The 19,761-nt window shown below is 40.6% G+C and overlaps 1 protein-coding gene across 2 annotated transcripts in view; it reads left to right on the forward strand.

Moving 5' to 3' along the window:
* APBA1 (amyloid beta precursor protein binding family A member 1) overlaps window positions 1–17,501 on the forward strand; it is a 279,089-nt gene extending 261,588 nt beyond the window's left edge. For both annotated transcript variants that reach the window (XM_069763607.1, XM_069763615.1), the window contains 4 exons: window positions 81–293; window positions 1,025–1,144; window positions 9,339–9,479; window positions 12,177–17,501. In XM_069763607.1, the coding sequence (XP_069619708.1) occupies window positions 81–293; window positions 1,025–1,144; window positions 9,339–9,479; window positions 12,177–12,248 (546 nt within the window). In that variant the 3' untranslated portion in view covers window positions 12,249–17,501. The remainder of the gene's footprint in view (window positions 1–80; window positions 294–1,024; window positions 1,145–9,338; window positions 9,480–12,176) is intronic.
* The last annotated feature ends 2,260 nt before the right edge of the window (window positions 17,502–19,761 follow it).

Here is a 19,761-nt window from a genome sequence, read left to right on the forward strand (position 1 = left end):
TTTATTAATGCAAAATATTAGAAATACATGGGTGATATTCTTTAGTAATATAATTAACTTAATTTCACTTTGTCTTCCAGGTTTTTATTGAAAAACAGAAGGGTGAAATCCTTGGTGTTGTGATTGTAGAATCTGGTTGGGGCTCCATTCTGCCAACAGTTATTATTGCTAATATGATGCACGGAGGACCTGCCGAGAAATCAGGGAAATTGAATATCGGGGATCAAATCATGTCCATCAATGGCACGAGTTTAGTTGGTTTACCACTCTCTACTTGTCAGAGCATAATAAAGGTAACATACTAGTTACCAGTACAAAGAATGAACCTTCCTGTGTCACAACCAGTACACAGTGTATTTGTATTAATATTATTAAGATGGAAGCTAATTACTGTTCAATAAATTGCCGTATAAATGAAATCAATCCGATCAACAAGGTCTATAATGATTCAGAGCCTTCACTGCAAGAAAGTAACTTGCCCTATCCTTAAGGGTATATCCTTAACCTCATCCACAGGGTATACCATAAATAAGTATGCGTCTCACTGGTGGGGTTTTACTTTAAAAGTTTAAAGGGTATGGCCACTTTTTCTATATTTTAATAGATGTTTGCAGGCATGGTTTTGTGACACTTGCTAGTATATAAGTATCACAGGTTCTTCAGCTTTCTCGTAGACTGAACCAAATCAATGGTTGCTGGAAAAGCATGTGACCAGATCATTACTCTGCTCCAACTGAAAAACACATGGACATGTCTGGTCACATGCTCCTCCATCAGCAACCATTTTGAGAACAGGAGAGCTGTACAGACTGTGAGAACGGTTGTACTAAGTTGTGTGGGAGAAGAAACTGTAATACGTATACATTACCATGTGACATAAATAAGTCACCCAACACATCTGCTAAATAAAGATAATGCATCCATCCCATTTAATTCATTCCAATAATGTGCTGTACAAAGAAAGTGTTTGGTTGTTTATGTACATGCCTATAAAAGAGTTAATCTTACATATTGGATTTTGTAGGGCTTAAAGAACCAGTCCAGAGTGAAGCTGAACATTGTGAGATGTCCTCCAGTTACCACTGTCTTAATTCGAAGACCTGACCTTCGATACCAGCTCGGCTTCAGTGTACAGAATGGAATTGTGAGTTGCCGCACTCTTTAAGAATGTACTCATGTTTAGTTCATAGTGTCTTTACTCAATAAAGAGTTTGTACTGAGTATGGCTAAGTGATAACGTCCTGATCGCTCAGGGTCCAAGTGATGGCACCCAGCACCAATCCCAAGAATGATGCTGTGCAGTGCCCCATCTGAATGAAATAGAAGTCGAGCAAACACAACTCCCCTCCATTGAGACAGGATTCTTCCTTGTCCCTTTCACTGGATCGTTAGAGGGCTCCATCAGTCACACCTCCGGCAATCAAGAAGTTATCCCCTATCCTATACAGAGCTTCCATACTTGTACTTGTACCCTTGGAAATAGTTACTAGCTCTAGAGCCAAGCACTTGGCTTTAGCATAGATAGGCATTACACAGATATTTATCACTGGACCCATACAATATTATAGGACCATAATGTACATCCGTGTGTTAGGTGTCATGTTCCCGCCACTGCATAGGGTGAATCTCGAACCACCTTCGCTGCGGTCTCCCATTCTCATCCAGCCGCAGTGGAGCCTGCTCAGCAGAGACGTCGGTCCCAGCGCCTGGCTCAGGCAGATACTGTGCGTTTGGTTACTGCTGCCCTTCCAGGCTCAGTCATTGTAACCAGCACTGATCAGCGGCAAGCAGGCGCTCCTGGGGCTAAGTCCGGCTTTTCTTCTTCTGAGCATGCTCAAGGGACGACCTCTCATTGGAGGTCAGAGGTCACATGCTCAGGTCCTGTGGCAGCTCCTATTGGACCACTAGGAAGGTCCCGGAGAGCTACAGCTATAAAAGGTTTGCATGGCCGCACGGCCATGCGCTAGTATAAACCTGTTATTGTGTGTGTGTGGATGTATTCCTGTTCTAGTGAATGCTCCTTAATTATTCCCATTCCTAGTATTGTTAAATTCTCGTGAATGTTGGAGCTACCTAGCGCCTGACAGTGCTATCCTAGACACAAGAGCACGATCTTAACTGCGTCAAACCAGCAGTGACTGCAAGTGCGGCGCCGTGCACAATCAGTGCGCTTTCCTAGCCCTAGTTAGGGTGGTTAGTGGCGTCCGCCAGAGCAGCGCTGTACGCACTCTGTGCGGTATATCTTTAATTAGTCCTGACAACCGGTCAGTGTAGAATGGGAACTCCCGCTTGATCTCAGCATCTGACTCAGGGCGTGCTCAGGCGCGGGCTCAAAAACCACCGAGGGTCAGAGCGAGATCAATCACCAGCATAGTGGGGGTGAATTTCAAGGATCCCACTAGCGTCCATCTGCTGCACCCTGTGACTGCCAACAGGGCACAGCATTTCATTTGTTACCCTGCGCCTCTGTGAAGCAACAGAGTTGGCATCAGTTCATACCGGGTGACGGAACCCGTGTTTATTCTGGCGTAGTACCGCCATATAATGCCGCCATTACCTAGCAGCAGGTTCCATCTCTGCACAGTGGACCCTGGGCTGCTATCGCACCTTATTACCATCTTTATATTTATTCAGTGCTTTCAGCCAGCCCTAACACCGTGTACCTCTAATTGTATATGAGAGTAATTTCTTATAAATTCATACGAGAATAATAATTGTGGCTTGCTCCCCCGAATGTTCCATTATCGATATATCTTGCCTTGAAAGTTTTTGGGGGAGAAAATCAGTGGCTCACAGATTAATATCAACTGATGAGGTCTGTAAGCAAAACATAATTTGGACTACAACCTTAATTTTACCTATGTATCCTGCTATTATAACCATGCATGGTTGTCTTATTCATAACCTGCAAGTTGTGGCTTGAAATGAGCATTGAGCTCTCCTAAGGATTCAAATCAACGCTGTTTCCCCTTGAGAGTATTTTTAACTAAGACGCTCTTGGAGATATGAATAATTTGCTGGGTTTATTATTAGCTTTTGTTCACAAGCCTCCAGCGCTGTCTGTTATGCTGCAGCAATGGTGAGAAATAGCTTTGGCTTAAAGAGAAGTATGAACTTGTCGGATATGCAAGCAGGACAGACAATAGTCTAATTTTACCACTTGGCTTGTTATTTTGACTGATGTTCTCCTGAAACACAGTGATGAATTAAAAATACTTGGAGAATTCATCTAAAAACTAGAAACTGGGAAACGCAAGAAAAATGGCTCTAGCTGGATCAATATTATAGTGTAAAAATGATTGCTTGCATGGTTCCTAAATATAATTTACTGCTTATCTATTTCTAGACTACCCATAGACTTTATACGTGCAGGTGGTCCACACTAGGGTCAATGCAGAGTAGCCAGGCAGAGAGCAGTAACCTCTGAGTCCCTGGAGAAACAGTCAGCTCGGCTATGCAGGCGTAAGTCTAAACTTCCCATGTAACTAGGGCTAAAATAATAGCCCCTGTTACAGGAGAAATCAACAATGAACAGAATGCATTAATATGTTAAAGTGCTGCCCAAAGATATTTTAAGATCTCATGGGGTCACAGTGAAATAAATGAAAAAAGCAGGAAAAAAAAAAATAAAACAGAACTAAAAGCATAAAAAACACCTCCAATCCAAATTGCTGTTTCTAGCTCCTCACCCACTAAAAAAAAAAATATCAGTATATAAAAGTAATTTCTACAGTAAACTTAATTCAAAATGTTTTTCAGCCGTCCATTGTGATAAAAAATATATATATTTCCTCATTTTCTTTACATTTCTTTACATTTCCTCCCTGTTATAAGCAAGAAAAGAAAAATAGGAATATAAAAATGACATAAAAATTAAGTCCCATGTATCATGAACAAAGGGGCAAAAAGGAATTGAATATCTGAACAAGAAATTTTTGTTGAGGCGTCAAAAGCAGATATATAATTAAAACTTAAAAATGTGCCTGGTCAGGAACTAGTGAAAATGGCCCATCCTGAAAGGATTAAATATACAGTTGTCATCTGAGTTTATTGATTACATCATAAAAACGGATCCAGTTATCATCCAACCCAAAGAATAGGTAATGAATGTGGGATCTCTGTTGGGTGTCACCATTGAAACTCGGCCTCATCGATCTCTAGTATATGTCTTGTGCCCCCAGGTTCCTATTCACCAACATATCCTTGGTGGATGAAAGTTGTGTGGATCGGTGCTCAGGAATATATGCCGACTCTTCATATAACTTCATGGATTCCATCAGAGAAATACAAGGAAATCTTTCCCAGTGATTTTTCCTTGCATAGGTTTCCCTACTTTCTCCTGATTGAGTCCCATTTTATACTGTTTTTGTTATGAAATATCTGACACTACAATTCCCTAGCAACCAGGCAACCCCCACATGTACTTATACTGGCTAACAGATGTAAATCATTCAGCTGTGGCAAGAAAAAACTAAAACTCCGAGCACTAAAAAATACTCGGAGGACCCCGAGCACGCTCGAGAAATCTCGAATAACGAGTATATTTGCTCATCACAAATTGTAAACCTCTATGCAGATGATGGGTGTGGAGTAATGAAGTGGACTCAGGAATTAATATACAATGGGCGTCAACGGTGTTCTACAGCTGGCATCTGCTTGTTATGCTAGAGCAGATTGTGGCAGTTTTACTGTTTACATGCTATGGTGAGTAGCAACCGCAACATCCAAGACGTCAGTCAGAACGGTCAACAATACAGCAGAAGAAAAGGAAAAAATAGTACTCACCATCCCATAAAATCCATCCTTTATTTGCTTCACGTACAAGACATAAAAACTGGTAGCAGGAGAATGCAGGTAGCATGAGGACTATGGTCATTACCCTCATTCCTCTACTACTAGTTTTTATATCTTTTACGTGAAGCAAATAAAGAATGGATTTTATGGGATCGTGAGTACTGCTTTTTCCATTTCTTCTGCTGGATTATAGACCGTTGTATTTTGTATGGAACTGAGCACCATGATAGCCCCTTGAACCCACAATGTGCTTTTGATGGCTTTGCAAAATAGATTTCAGAGTGGAAATTGAACTTTTTTGGATCTATCAGAACGGTCACCATTCAAAGTGATTACCGAAGAGTTGTCATAGCAGCCCACTAGAAGTCCACTTGTCTGCAATCATTGTTCTCCAAGCAACGCTTAATAGTTGGTTGTTAAAATGACAATACACTGCAATGCAGAAGTATAGTAATGTCTTGTACTTGAGATGAAGTGACTGTAGGTTGTAGTTCCCTAGGAGTATGTAAAAATAGCTTAAAGGGAATCTGTGTCCACTCAAGCTATTTATTTGTGCATGTAGCTCTTTCCAAGACAAGTCCAGCAATACTTTTACATGGCCAGTCTGTTCCTCTGTTACTGAGAAATCAGTGTTGAATTGGTATGCAAATTGTTACGGTAGAACTGTCACTCCAGCTCTGTTCCCTACCCAGCACCGCCTCCTCCTGCTCGACTAACAATCTTTGTGCTGTGTGACTTCAGGCAGGCAGGAGGAGGTAGCGCTGGCCAGGAATAGAGCTGCAGTGGCAGAGACATCAAATCTATCATGGTTCTTCAGCCTCATTTACATATCAAATCAATGAAACTGACAGTCAAGGTAAAGGTACTGCTGGACTTCTCTTTCAAAGAGCTATATGCATATATAGTTTGGAGGGTGAAATCCTCCTGACAGAATTCCTTTTTGATGTTTTTAAAAATGTTTTTAAAAAACTGTTAACATTTATAATGATAAAAAATTAACATATTTGGTATCACTGTGTCCATAAATGTCCAAACTTTAAAAAAAAAGATAAAATTTTATGTTGCTTTTTTACTGCAAATAAAAAAAATAACAGAATTGCTGTTTTTCAGTCACTTTACCTACCCTCAAAAATTAAATAAAAAAATAGTAAAAAAAAATGTATGGAAGTACAATGGTACAATAACGTGGCATGTAAAAGTTTGGGCACCCCTGGTACAAAAATATTGTTATTCTGAACTGTTAAGAAAGTCGAAGATTAAATGATCTGTAAAAGGGCTAAAGTTAAAGATGACACATTTCCTTTTTATTTTAGGCAAAAAATTTATACTGTATATTGTAATTTTTTACATTTTAAAAATTACAAATAGGAAAATGGGCCCATACAAAAGTTTGGGCACCCTTAGAGATTTGTGTGCTCGGATAACTTTGGCCAAAGTTTCAGACCTTAATTAGCCTGTTAGGTTTATGTCTTGTCCACTATCATAGTTGGGAAAGGCCATGTGATGCAAATTCCCCGCTTTATAAAAACCCAGTCTCCTCTATACTTGGGCCAAAAAACAGCATCCATGGGTTCTTCTGAGCAGATGCCTAGCACTCTGAAAATGAAAATGGTGGAGGCCCACAAAGCAGGAGAAGGCTATAAGAAGATAGCAAAGCATTTTCAAGTTTCCCTTTGCTCCATTCGAAATGTAATTAAGAAATGGCAGTTAACAGGAACAGTGGAGGTCAAGATAAGGTTGGGAAGACCAAGCAAAATTTCAGTGAGAGTTGCTCGTAGAATTGCTAGAGAAGCAAATCAGAGCCCCCACTTAACTGTAAAAGACCTTCAGAAAGATTTAGCAGACTCTGGAGTTGAGGTACATTGTTCTTCTGTTCAGAGACATCTGCACAAATATGGCCTTCATGGAAAAGTCATTAGAAGAAAATCTCTCCTGCGTCCTCACCATAAAATTCAGCATCAGAAGTATGCAAAAGAGCATCTAAACAAACCTGATGCATTTTGGAAACAAGTCCTGTGGACCGATGAGGTTAAAATAGAACTCTTTGGCCACAATGATGAAAGGTACAGTATGTGTGGAGAAAAAAGGGCACAGAATTTTCAGGAAAAGGACATCTTGCCAACCATTAAGCATGAGGATGGATCAATCATGCTTTGTGGTTGTGTTCAGGCCAATGGGACAGGGAACATTTTACAGGTAGCGGGAAGAATAGTCAATGAAATTTCAAAAAAATTTTGATGCAAACATAACACCAACTTTAAAAAACTGAAGTGTAAAAGAGGATGATTGATAATGATAATAATGATAATGACAAATTGATAATTATTATTATTATTATTATACATTTTTATAGCGCCATTTATTCCATGGCGCTTTACATGTGAATACGGGCAAATACAGACAAATACATTAAACATGAGCAAATAACAAGGCACACGGGTACATAAGGAGGGAGGACCCTGCCTGCGAGGGCTCACAGTCTCCAGGGATGGGTGATGAAACACTAGGAGAGGATAGGGCAGGTTGTGCGGCGGTTCAGTAAGTTCAGGATCACTGCAGGCTTGTCGGAAGAGGTGAGTCTTCAGGTTCTTTTTGAAGGTTTCTATGGTAGGCGAGAGTCTGATGTGTTGGGGTAGAGAGTTCCAGAGTATGGGGGAAGCACGGGAGAAGTCTTGGATGTGGTTGTGGGAAGAAGAGATGAGAGGGGAGTAGAGAAGGAGGTCTTGAGAGGATCAGAGGTTGCATGTAGGTAGGTACCGGGAGACCATGTCACAGATGTATGGAGGAGACAGGTTGTGGATGGCTTTGTATGTCATTGTGAGGGTCTGGAGTCTCTGGGTGATAGGAAGCCAGTGAAGGGCTTGACGTAGTGGAGAGGCTGGGGAATAGCGGGGAGACAGGTAGATTAGTCGGGCAGCAGAGTGTAGGATAGATTGGAGTGGTGCCAGAGTGCTAGAGGGGAGTCCAGAGAGTAGGAGGTTACAGTAGTCGAGGCGGGAGATGATAAGGGCATGCACTAGCGTTTTTTTGGTGTCGCGGTCAAGGAAAGCACGGATCCGGGAAATATTTTTGAGTTTGAGATGGCAGGAGGAGGCAAGGGCTTGGATATGTGGCTTGAAAGAGAGGGCAGAGTCGAGGATCACCCTGAGGCACCGGGCGTGTGGGACTGGGGAAAGTGAGCAGCCATTGACATTGATGGATAGGTCTTTTGGAGGGGTAGAGTGAGATGGGGAAAGATGATGAATTCTGTTTTGTCCATGTTCAGTTGTAGAAAGCGAGCAGAAAAGAAGGCCGAGATAGCAGACAGACAGTGTGGGATTTTGGTAAGTGAGGAGGTGAGGTCAGGTCCGGATAGGTAGATCTGCGTGTCATCAGCGTAGAGGTGGTACTGCATACCGTGGGATTCTATGAGCTGTCCCAGGCCGAAAGTGTAGATGGAGAAGAGTAGGGGTCCTAGAACAGAGCCATAGAGCAGATAATGATCCTAAACACATGTCAAAATTCACAAGACTACCTCAAAAGGCTCAAGCTGAAGATTTTACAGTGGCCCTCACAGTCCTCTGATCTGAACATCATTGAAAATCTGTGGCTAGACCTCAAAATAGCAGTGCATGCAAGACGACCCAGAAATCTCACAGAACTAAGAATTTTCTAAGGAAGAATTAATGCAAATCTCTCAAACAAGAACTGTCTCTTGTCTGGCTACAAAAAGCGTTTGCAAGCTGTGATACTTGCAAAAATGAGTACTACTAGGTACTAACTATACAGGGTACTCAAATTTTGCATCGGCCAATTTTCCTTATAGTAATTTATAAAATTTAAAAATGAGTTATTTGCCTAAAATACAAAGGAAATGTGCCATCTTTAACTTTAGCCCTTTTATAGATAATTTCATCTTCAATTTACTTAACTGTTCATAATAACAGTAATTTTGACCAGGGATGCCCAAACTTTACATGCCACTGTATACACATAGTTCCATCAGTGGAAATAGCAGTTATGATTGTCCGAATCTGGATACACAACTGATCCTTCAGAGCAACGTTAGCCAGAAATATAAGGTGAGCAATGTAAAAAATAATCCTGGGTGAAAATGGCAGAATTAATTTTTTTTTTTAGTTTTAGTTCTTAAAAAAAAAAAATTCCAATAAATAGTCTTCATACATCTGTCATCCGAAGACTAAAAAAAACAGCTATGGATCTTAGAAGGCAGACAGGAAAACACTTTAGCAGAAAATATTTGACCTAGAATGGATTTGTTGAATTCTGATGCTGATTTAGGTGTCAATTAACTAATCTTACATTCCAAGAGTATTAGGCATTATTCACAAATTGCAGATTTTGTCAGAATTTTCCATAAATATGTGAAAGCCGAAACCAGGAACAGTATCCTAAACACTGAAAATATAATGCAAGAATATATATGTTTTATTTTTTCTTCTATGCATCTACTCCTGATTTCATCTCGAAAATCCTGATCTATGATGTGGCCAAGGGACTTCCTTCCATTCCACGTTGCTGATGTATGATTTTCTTCTGTTCAGATCTGCAGCCTAATGCGAGGAGGTATTGCAGAACGAGGTGGTGTACGAGTGGGTCATCGCATTATTGAAATTAATGGACAAAGTGTTGTAGCAACTCCTCATGAAAAGATAGTTCATATTCTCTCCAATGCAGTTGGCGAGGTAAGGAATGAATGCTTCTCATTGCTGTCTGGTCTTTTTTGTCTTCATTATGTCATGGTTAGAAAAAGTTGCAGATTAGATGTTTTATTAATTGGATCTACTTTGAAACAGAAATGTGTCATTATATCTAGTTATCTCAATTTTAAGACAGAAATTACATACACTACAGGAATAAACGAATGTGGACATTAATTACAAGATCAGACATTTGACCCCACTGTGCATAATATCACATTAACAAACATTAGAAAAAATAGGCTGTAATAAAGCGATCCGTAACGTTTAGCCTGGAGTTACACGGCGACTTTGGTCGCAACGCAAGTAGTTGAGCCAAAGATTGTTAGGTGCTAATTCTGCATCACATCTCCATACACGGGTATTGGGTCATATTGGGACTCGGAGGGTAGTGCATTTGTGACAAGCAAGTCACAATTAATTTTGGGTGATCTTTCGCTCCTTTCTCGTCGTGGTACCATCTAGGTTCTCATTCACTTCTATTGCGCTGCAAGTACCAATGCACTTGACCAGGGTGTATTACGCTGTTCTCTTGGATCCCATATAAGTGGTTGGGATTTATGGAAACGGTAATACACAGCAAGCTACGCTGTTTCTGTAACTCAGGGGTGCCTCAGCATACGATGCCATTTCAGGGTATTTTGTGCTTCCAATTGGGCAACAACATCTTGGCCAAGACCATTTTGGTTTTAACTTGAGTTCAAGTGCACATGTGCAAAGGTCATTGTGAAGGGAGGGGGGGAGCAGGGTCAGCTGTGACATCTACTATTATGAATGGTGGATCCTGTGTTATCAGCTGTGTATACAGGAGGTGTTATCAGTCATTGTACACCTGACTCTGATGATAAGGAGCCTTGCTGAAACCTCTTCTTGAAAGGACAGGAGGTATGAGTCTACAAAACCCCAATGGCTAGCTTGAAACTTGCAAGATTACTAAGTTTGTTTGTTTTCTAAGTAAATATCTTGCATAAAAAAAATGCCAAATTTGAAAAGAAATAAAAAACATATACCGTAATACAAAAACCAGATTTAAACAGGTGATTTTCTAATGATAGATTCCCCAAAAGAAGCAAATAAGTGTTTGGTATTTGGCTTGGGCCTTCTCAGGCCTACTAAGGGTACCGTCACACAGTGCCATTTTGATCGCTACGACGGTACGATTCGTGACGTTCCAGCGATATCGTTACGATATCGCTGTGTCTGACAAGCAGCAGCGATCAGGGATCCTGCTGAGAATCGTACGTCATAGCAGATCGTTTGGAACATTCTTTTGTCGCTGGATCTCCCGCTGTCATCGCTAGATCGGTGTGTGTGACACCGATCTAGCGATGCGTTCGCTTGTAACCAGGGTAAACATCGGGTTACTAAGCGCAGGACCGCGCTTAGTAACCCGATGTTTACCCTGGTTACCAGCGTAAATGTAAAAAAAAAAAACACTACATACTTACATTCCGGTGTCCGTCAGGTCCCTTGCCGTCTGCTACCCTCACTCACTGACTGCCGGCCGTAAAGTGAAAGCAGAGCACAGCGGTGACGTCACCGCTGTGCTGTGCTTTCACTTTACGGCCGGCAGTCAGTGAGTGCGGGAAGCAGACGGCAAGGGACAGACACCGGAATGTAAGTAATTACTGTTTGTTTTTTTTTACGCTGGTAACCAGGGTAAACATCGGGTTACTAAGCGCGGTTCTGCGCTTAGTAACTCGATGTTTACCCTGGTTACCCGGGGACCTCGGCATCGTTGGTCGCTGGAGAGCTGTCTGTGTGACAGCTCTCCAGCGAGCACACCACGACTTACCAACGATCACGGCCAGGTCGTATCGCTGGTCGTGATCGTTAGTAAATCGTATAGTGTGACGGTACCCTAAGAGCTATGACCTAATCTAAATCCTTATTGTCTGATAATTCATTTTGGCTTTGGTGAACAAGAAATCTTGTAGCAGGTTCTACAGTCTATGGTCGGGGTCACACTTGCGAGTACAATGCTAGAAACTCGTGCTTCAATACCCGGCACTGCCGCCGGCCGTACAGACCAGAGCGTTCAGCTGCATAGAAATACATGCAGCCGCACGCTCTGGTCCCGAGTGCCGGCGGCAGTGCCGGGTATTGATGTGAGAGACACACACGAGTTTCTCGCATTGCACTCGCAAGTGTGACCCCGGCCTAATAGTTACCCTTTCCATAATGGTATGTGCACATCACGTCTTTTTTAGATGGACTCCACACCGCAAAAAAATCCCATAAAATGGGCATATTACACAGAAATATCAAAACAACAATTCTGTGCACATGTACAATCTTTTTTCCCTTTTTAATTGCTTCAGGGTTCTGAAATCCTAAAGTGGTTAAAATAAAGTGATGTGCTCATTCTTTTGGCGGTATCCCCTGGGAAGACACCTGCGCTCCATGCAGAGAGTATGGAGCGAAACCCGGTGGCAGAGCTACCGCAAGAACGCTGGCAAAATTAGCATTCGAAACCACTACAGAAAAAGGATTGCCAGCGTTTTCCTGAAGCTGCTTGGTCTGGGAAAATCTGGCTGGTCTAATAGACGCCATGTGCATGTAGCCTAAGAATGGTAAAAAAAAAAGGAATTTAAGTGGTATAATGCTTTATTATTAGAGATAGCTGTTCAGTTCTGTTCTTGCTTTCACACCTCCGTGGTACTTTGTTTTTTATCTCCATAGATACACATGAAGACAATGCCAGCAGCTATGTACCGACTGCTCACCGCACAGGAGCAACCAGTTTACATCTGATAGCCTCTCTGCTGCTTCACAACATGCATGGAGGACAGTTCGCCTCACTTGTGGTTGTTTTCCTAGTGCTGCCTTTGTGTCTGCAGAAACATCTCCAGGAACATTACTTTGTTAAAATTTTACTTTTTGTCCAATTTCTTGATGCCCATGAGATGAGTATTTTACAAAATGTCATGACTTCAAAGGCAAAATTTCCCCTGCTGATTAATCTGACACATGTTTTCCCAGTCAGGAAGACACCTTGCAGCTTTTGAATAGGGTGTCTTGGAGCCTCTCAAGATCCCATGCCTAAAGCTGGCTCTTAAGGTGTCCGTTCCGAAAGCCTGTCTAGCAACTGTTGATTGGGCTCACTTGATTGACATTATACCCTTGTTTCATGCACTTATAGCTCGAACACTTACAAATGGCCAGTTCTTAATATCATATGTTACAAAAAAGCCCTAATGCATGTGTCACGGTAATAAAGTAGCAGGACTGAATCTTAGTTACAACTCGGCTGTGCATGAAGCTCTGGGACACCTTGAATTTACCAGTTATACTATGTGTGCTTCTGTGACGTGTTCACTGTATCAAAGCACTGTTGAAACTCATTGGAGAACTTGCAATATGATTAAGTAAGAGATGGCGTTCTACAAGTAACTAGATGTGGATGTTAGATAATACTGCAATGAATCGACCACAATCTACTGTTCGTCAATATATAACTCTACCTTAAATTATTTCATACAAGGTATAAAAATGTTGCAACCTGGCTCCCCTAGTTTACTGTGTTTTGCTCAGAAGATATATTCCAAATATCAGACGTGGCTTATTTGCACAATAACGTGTATCCATGTAGTGGATAGTTGCAGCTAAAAAGACCATAGTTGGGAGATGTGACCTCCACAGACTTGGTTGTACAGTATATATAGAGACCATTTCATTTTGATAAAGGCTGCCATTCTTCTTACTCATTCTTGTGTTGCAAATGTTAACTCCCCCGTGCACTTAAAGATCACTTGGCCATGTGTGGTTTTCATTCATTCCTCTGTTTAACAAGTTTTTCAACAATGTTCCATCCTAATTTTGGTGAGGTATTATGGCCTATTTTGAACATCTTTGTTCATCGATGCAAACCTGGGCAATCTTACTTTATTTCCGATCAAGCAGAGACCTCCGTTAGAAATTCTCAGATGTACATTATGTCTACACTGAACAATATCATATCCATAAATATTGTAATGTCGTGCATCGGGACATCAACTCAGCATTTTATGTGCAGTTAAGCCCTACAATTGCTGCTGATTAAATATCCATCGAAGCGTGAAATGCTCAGTTTCGGACTTGATGCCAGATGTAACAAATCAGATTTGGATGGTTGTTACAATGTTTAGAATTTGTTTACTTTTTACAATTACTTAGGGGAGGGAGAAGGGCTAGTACGCAGACAAGTGACATGACATGTTGGCCTCATATGCAGACCCCCTTTTTCAACGGGTTGATCTATTGACCAGGCCTGATGGCTGAGACTACAGATGACTGTTAGATTTGAGCCTGTATTATCTTTACATATATATATCCCAACATTATTCTTATCCAGAACTAGGCTGTTTGTTTAGATATATCAAGGGATGATTCCTAGCAACTTGATGTTTTCTAGGTGTCGTGACCCATCATCTGGTGTTTCCAAACCATGCAGCCATTTTTGGAACCATGGTGGTGGGCAGTGTAATGTGAAGATTAATTTACCTGGAAAGCTACTTTTCAAACCTAAATAGCATCAGAGCTCAAAGTTATTTATACCAGCTGGATTATTAATATTGACCATGAGGGTCATTCTGAGACAACATAGTGACAGATCCCGATATTGGTATTGCAGATGTGTGGCCAGTACAAGGAAATGTAGACTCCATACAGTTAGAGACTAGAGAGATGACAGCTTCCAGCTAAGTGTTTACACAATTTGATTTACAATGTCTATACTTTACTGACTTGTGCTACTATGTGTGTCCAAATAACACTTCTTGGTGGAGTTACAGGATCTTTCCTCTTAAGTTCTCGGAAGTTTGATAGGACATGTTTACATAAACATGATGGAGATGTTTTTTTGTCCCTCTTAAGTAACTGTAGTTGGTCACTTTCAGGCGAGAAATGTATCTCTAAATAGTCCTAATGTTATGTTATGGAGCAAATTTAATATTTAAAACTAAAGCAGATAGTTGGTTCAACCCAAAGAGAACCAAGCTAATATCATGCAATTAATATTTATATTGTGATGTAGATACTTGTGTAACAGGGTTTATTAATAAGGTGTTAAGATGATTTAGTAGTTTCTTCGAATGATGGACCTTCTGTGAGAGCTTTGACGTGAAGAAAATTGGGAATGTATTTATTTATTTATTAGGGTATATGGTGTGTTCTGAAATAATTACTTTTTCTGGTCATCTAAGGTTGGGTTTACATGTTTACATAGTGTTCTCTCCTACATTTAATGGCTCTGTCAAGACTTATGTCTAAATCCCCTCCCCAAAAACAGGATTCAGATGTATGCACCGATAGGACCATTAAGTATAATGATGCAGATGGAGTCACTGTGTGCTCTATTGTGCTTCATTTTTGGCCGTATGCGACTATTGAAGGCGGACACCTAGACATAGTCATTTTACGGGAGTGTTCAGACATAAGTTCTGACAAGGCCACTGAATGTAGGGAAAAATGCTATGTGATCCCAGCCTAAGACTCTTGGAGCTATCTGGTAGTGACCCAGATAAAGTTGTGCAATGATATTATAAGATTATCAATAGTAGTTTGGACATGCTAAGGCCCACTATACATATTCTATGTCGGTCGGCCGAACGATGCTTTGGCTGATCGTTCAGCTGGCACCTATTCCATCCGAACCTCCCATGCACAGGAGCGAAGCGCTCATCGACCAAGCGCTCCTGTGTTCTCTATGAGATAGCTGTTGTCAGACATATCTGGCAGTGGCTTATCTCCATGAGACAATAGGATCGGTATATGCTGAAGCTTTATGTACCCTGACAATAGATTGTCTGAGGCGCCTATACTCATAACCTGGTGATATCGGCAGGTGTGACTGACATTAGTCTAGTGTGTACGGGGGCTTAAGTTCCCATGATGAATATTTGGTGCATTTTTTCCACTTCGTATTTTCATGTGCAAAAAAAACAGTGTATTACAGTACGAGCAAAGTGGATAAGATTTATGTACAGTAACTCTCATGCGCAGGTGCTGTTTTTTAACACGTGAATTAACCTTTTTAAATCTGCAACTTGTCAGTTTCTTTTGGGCTAAATGTGTGTTTTAATTAGTAGATTTTCCCCATATACTTGAATCTGCAGATAAAAAAACTCATACCTGTTTTTAGTAAGTTCCTGCAGAGAAACCATAAAATTACACTTAATCCTCACATGACTTTATCAATTACGTTTTGTCAAGGCCAAGCAAATAGGAAGTAATTTGCATAAAACATGACATACCAACAAGATGCAAACCCACAGCTGAAAAAACCTCATAAAGTGAATGTATAGGAAAACTCACAAAAAAATGCAATTCACAAATACAGACTAATTCTTGCCACATCAAAACTGCCCCAAATGCTCACCTTGGGTACTTAGCCCAGGAAACATCTGCAGCCTCGCTGTTGTTGGCTATTGCAGACCAACAAGTTCCCTTTAAGACTAGAAAGAAAGCTGCAATTGTGTCTGAAAGAAAAACATTCAATAAAAATAACAAATATTGTGACTGAGGATAAATTAGAGAAAATTAATTAATACTGGTAGGTTTTATTATTTCTGGCTTATGGTGCTAGTATTATCTACAAAATAAGTATGATTGTATTTTTTAATAACAAAGGGCAAAACTTTGTCTCAAAAATTCCAATTAATTCTGAATCTTGATTGAGGGTATATGGTCAACAAAATAATTCTAAAATATTTAGTGCCCATTATATTTAAAATTTACAAAAAATCACAGATAATTTGGCTATTTATTGTGCTGTATTATGGACAATGAAACAATGGCTGCGTGAGACAAGATAGGCAGGGTGCAATGTTATGATTGCTGCGATATCAAGTGTCCAGCATGGCTCTCAAAGGTAGGCTACAGTTATTAAGTTCTGTATTCTGGTTTTCCAGACTGCCATGATTGTAAGAAGCTATAATTGTAGTCTATATTGTATACATTGCTCATTCTCATGTCATCAGTTTGTCTGGCACTTTGTGCAATATCTGCTATCGAACACCATGTTATCTACACATAGCGAGTAGGAATGTATTTAGTAATATATTTATGACTATTGCAGAAATACATTGGCTTCAGTCTAATTTCTGGCATATAAAATCACAAAGGATAAGGTGGTGTAGCCGAAAAACCCACGTGACTTAATCTCTCACCTTTCAGCATCAAACCTGCATTCATATTATGAGGATTTGCCACATTTGCGGCAAGTGTGACAGCTAACACCATCTGCCCACAATAAAGTCTGTACCACTACCAACATGTTGGACATTTTTTGCTTTGTATTAGTCCAATAGAAGAGCACAAGTGTCAGTGTCTTAAGATCCTCACCGAGAAGCACAGTGCTACACACATCACAACCCATCTAAATAACTTTTTTTTTTTTTGGGGGGGGGACCATTTCTCCGTGAACCTCTTTTTACAACACGCACTGCTGTCTTACTCATATTTTTTAAAAACTGAAAAAAATTGAAATGTTCTCCTAGGAAAATGAACTTCACTTGACCTCTGGTTGGTTAACTCATTTTTAGATATCCTGGTAATTCTTTTTTTTTTTAGGTAATATTTGAGTTGTTTAATTACTTTTACAAATCACAGCTGCGTCGACAGACGTTTTGTACATACCTAGCAGAGTACTTAGAATATGCAGTTATACTATTGTTCTGTAAAGAGGGTGGAATAGAAATTATTGTAAATCGCTGGGAAAGTATAGTAATGTATTTGTAACAATATTGCTCTTTGTAAACGGCAAACCTAAAAGGAATCAATGTGAGCCTGAAATGTTGATACTGCACATCTACTGAATGTAACTCCTCTGGCGGCTTTGTCACAGATCCCTCACCCCTTTTTATCTGTGATGCAGCTGCAAAAGTTCCATTGGTTCTCGAGCTACTTTTGTTGTGGTGTTTCTACTCTGCTATGTATCTTTTATTTATCTGAGCGCTTGCTGATGTCTGTAACATTTGCAACAACAACTATAGTAATAATAATAATAAAAAAGATGAGTACAAGTAACACTGGTCAGAATTACTGGTCTCCGTGTGTGTTGTGCCTTCTTTTATTGTATGAGTGGGCAGATGTGCTGTTGTTATGTATTGTGCTATATTTTCTTTTAAAATGAGATTCTAGAACATGTTTAGGTGAAACGCGCCGGTCCTTCTGGTGTGGTCCGATGTGTGCTGCTGCTGTAGCGTGATCTAATGCTGCTGTAGCGTGATCTAAGGCTTTGGGGACTCGCTATATCTGGCCGGGTTATTTTTTTTTCTTAACAGACTAGTATTTGCCAGACCACTGGAGCATTAGTAAATTACAGCACATCATTAAATCATGGTATGCTTACGGAAAAGCCTTGATTACAATTACTGCTGTATATTTGTGGTCAGTAATTTCTTATCCAGGATGTAAGACAATACATATATAAAATATATGTATGGAGTGTAGAACGCTAATGCTTGTGGGAGTTCGGACCACCTGTAGGAGAAAGGAACAGCGTCTTCCTCATTATCGGTCACGTCTCTAGAGACAAAAGATGAGCTTCACAGGTTTATATCACTCGAGGAGAAGGGGGATTAAGCCAGGCTGAAATGCATCAACAGATAAGCCGTAACGGCAGTTAATGGATTGACAGCTCTCTAGTCATATCTAGACTGCAGATCAGTTCTTTTACAGAGGCTGTAAACCAAATGTGTAACCTAGAAAAATTGTATACTACCGCGAATGTGTGACAGCCATGATTTTATTTCTTCTATACATCAGCCACATGAACAGCTCTTGGACTGATAGTGAAGTAGTGCTTTGTGCTCTTTTTGAAGGCAAAGGAAGCCTGCCAAAATAAAAAGGAATATGTCGGTAGGATCATACACCCCACCCCCTATCCGTATGAATGGACATGCAGGTCTGTGAAATGTAAATCCACGGAAACCTTTATATCTTCTATCTGTTGCTGCATTCTCAAGTGATTAGCATTTTATTCACATGTAAATGAGGAATTGAGTGCTGTGTGCTGAGCACTTAAGGAACCAATGCCTCCAGAGCTGGTTTCCGCAGCCGCTTTAGCTTGATAGCTGACTTTCTGATTTCCTTGTCTAGCACTGGATGCCACACACAGAGATCTGCAGATCAATTCACGGGACTCTAGTCCATCGGATAGGTCTTTGCTCTGTGTGGCCACTGGATGGAGGCTTGTGAATCTCTTGCTTTACACTGTCCCCGATACATATATTGATTAGCCAGATGACGTAGTGCCAGCCAAGCTAATCAAAAGCCATTCCGGGTAATCCCTGAATGTATGAGATTTAGGAGCCTCTCATTCAGCGGCCACAGAGCACTGACCTGGCTGATGGCTGTCAATCGAGACCCACCCATCCCTAGTCACACAGACAAGTGAGCTATCAATCAAACTAAAGAGGCTGGTTCTGGGGAGGAATACCCTTGGGAGGCAGAAATCCCTAAAGTGCTCTGTCACACTCAGAGCACTTAACTTCTCAGTTTCATATGAATAAAAATGCTTATTACTCAGGAATTTAGCAAAAGAGAGAAGATGTAAAGGTGTCAATAGAATTATGTTTCAAAGACCTGAATGCTTATATATGCTGTTTGTGAGGGTTGATCTTGAGAATAGATTCTCATTTAAGGGTGCATTTGACCTAATAAAAGTCACACACTGTTCAAGACAGAATGTCACTACTGCATGCAGCTCTCCCCACTTTTTTTTGTAGGTGGGTGGTTTGGGTCATGCTTCTGCAGCAATGTTTTTAGATGTCACTTTTTTAAAAGCTCCTGCTATAGCAAGCAAGAGAAGGTCAGGTCTCTGGATGTCAGAGCCAACAGGGGACTCGAGAAGCCAGAGGTGGATTGTCTCTGCCACTATCTTCTCTTTTGACATCTATTTGGCACTTAATGTGGTGAATTGAAGAATCAGCAATGCTGACGCTTTTATCATCTGCCAGGCATAGCAGAGCTGCCAGATCCTAGCAGACCCAGATCAGCTCTCATTTTTTTATGTTTTAGATTTAACCCCTTAGTGACAGAGCCAATTTGGTACTTAATGACCGAGCCACTTTTTGCAATTCTGACCACTGTCACTTTATGAGGTTATAACTCTGGAAGGCTTCAACGGATCCCGCTGATTCTGAGACTGTTTTTTTGTGACATATTGTACTTCATGTTAGTGGTAAAATTTCTTCGATATTACTTGCGATTATTTATAAAAAAAACGGAAATATGGCGAAAATGTTTAAAATTTTGCAATTTTCAAACTTTGTATTTTTATGCC

The sequence above is a fragment of the Ranitomeya imitator genome, chromosome 1 (genome assembly GCF_032444005.1).
Source record: "Ranitomeya imitator isolate aRanImi1 chromosome 1, aRanImi1.pri, whole genome shotgun sequence".
NCBI lineage: Eukaryota > Metazoa > Chordata > Amphibia > Anura > Dendrobatidae > Ranitomeya > Ranitomeya imitator.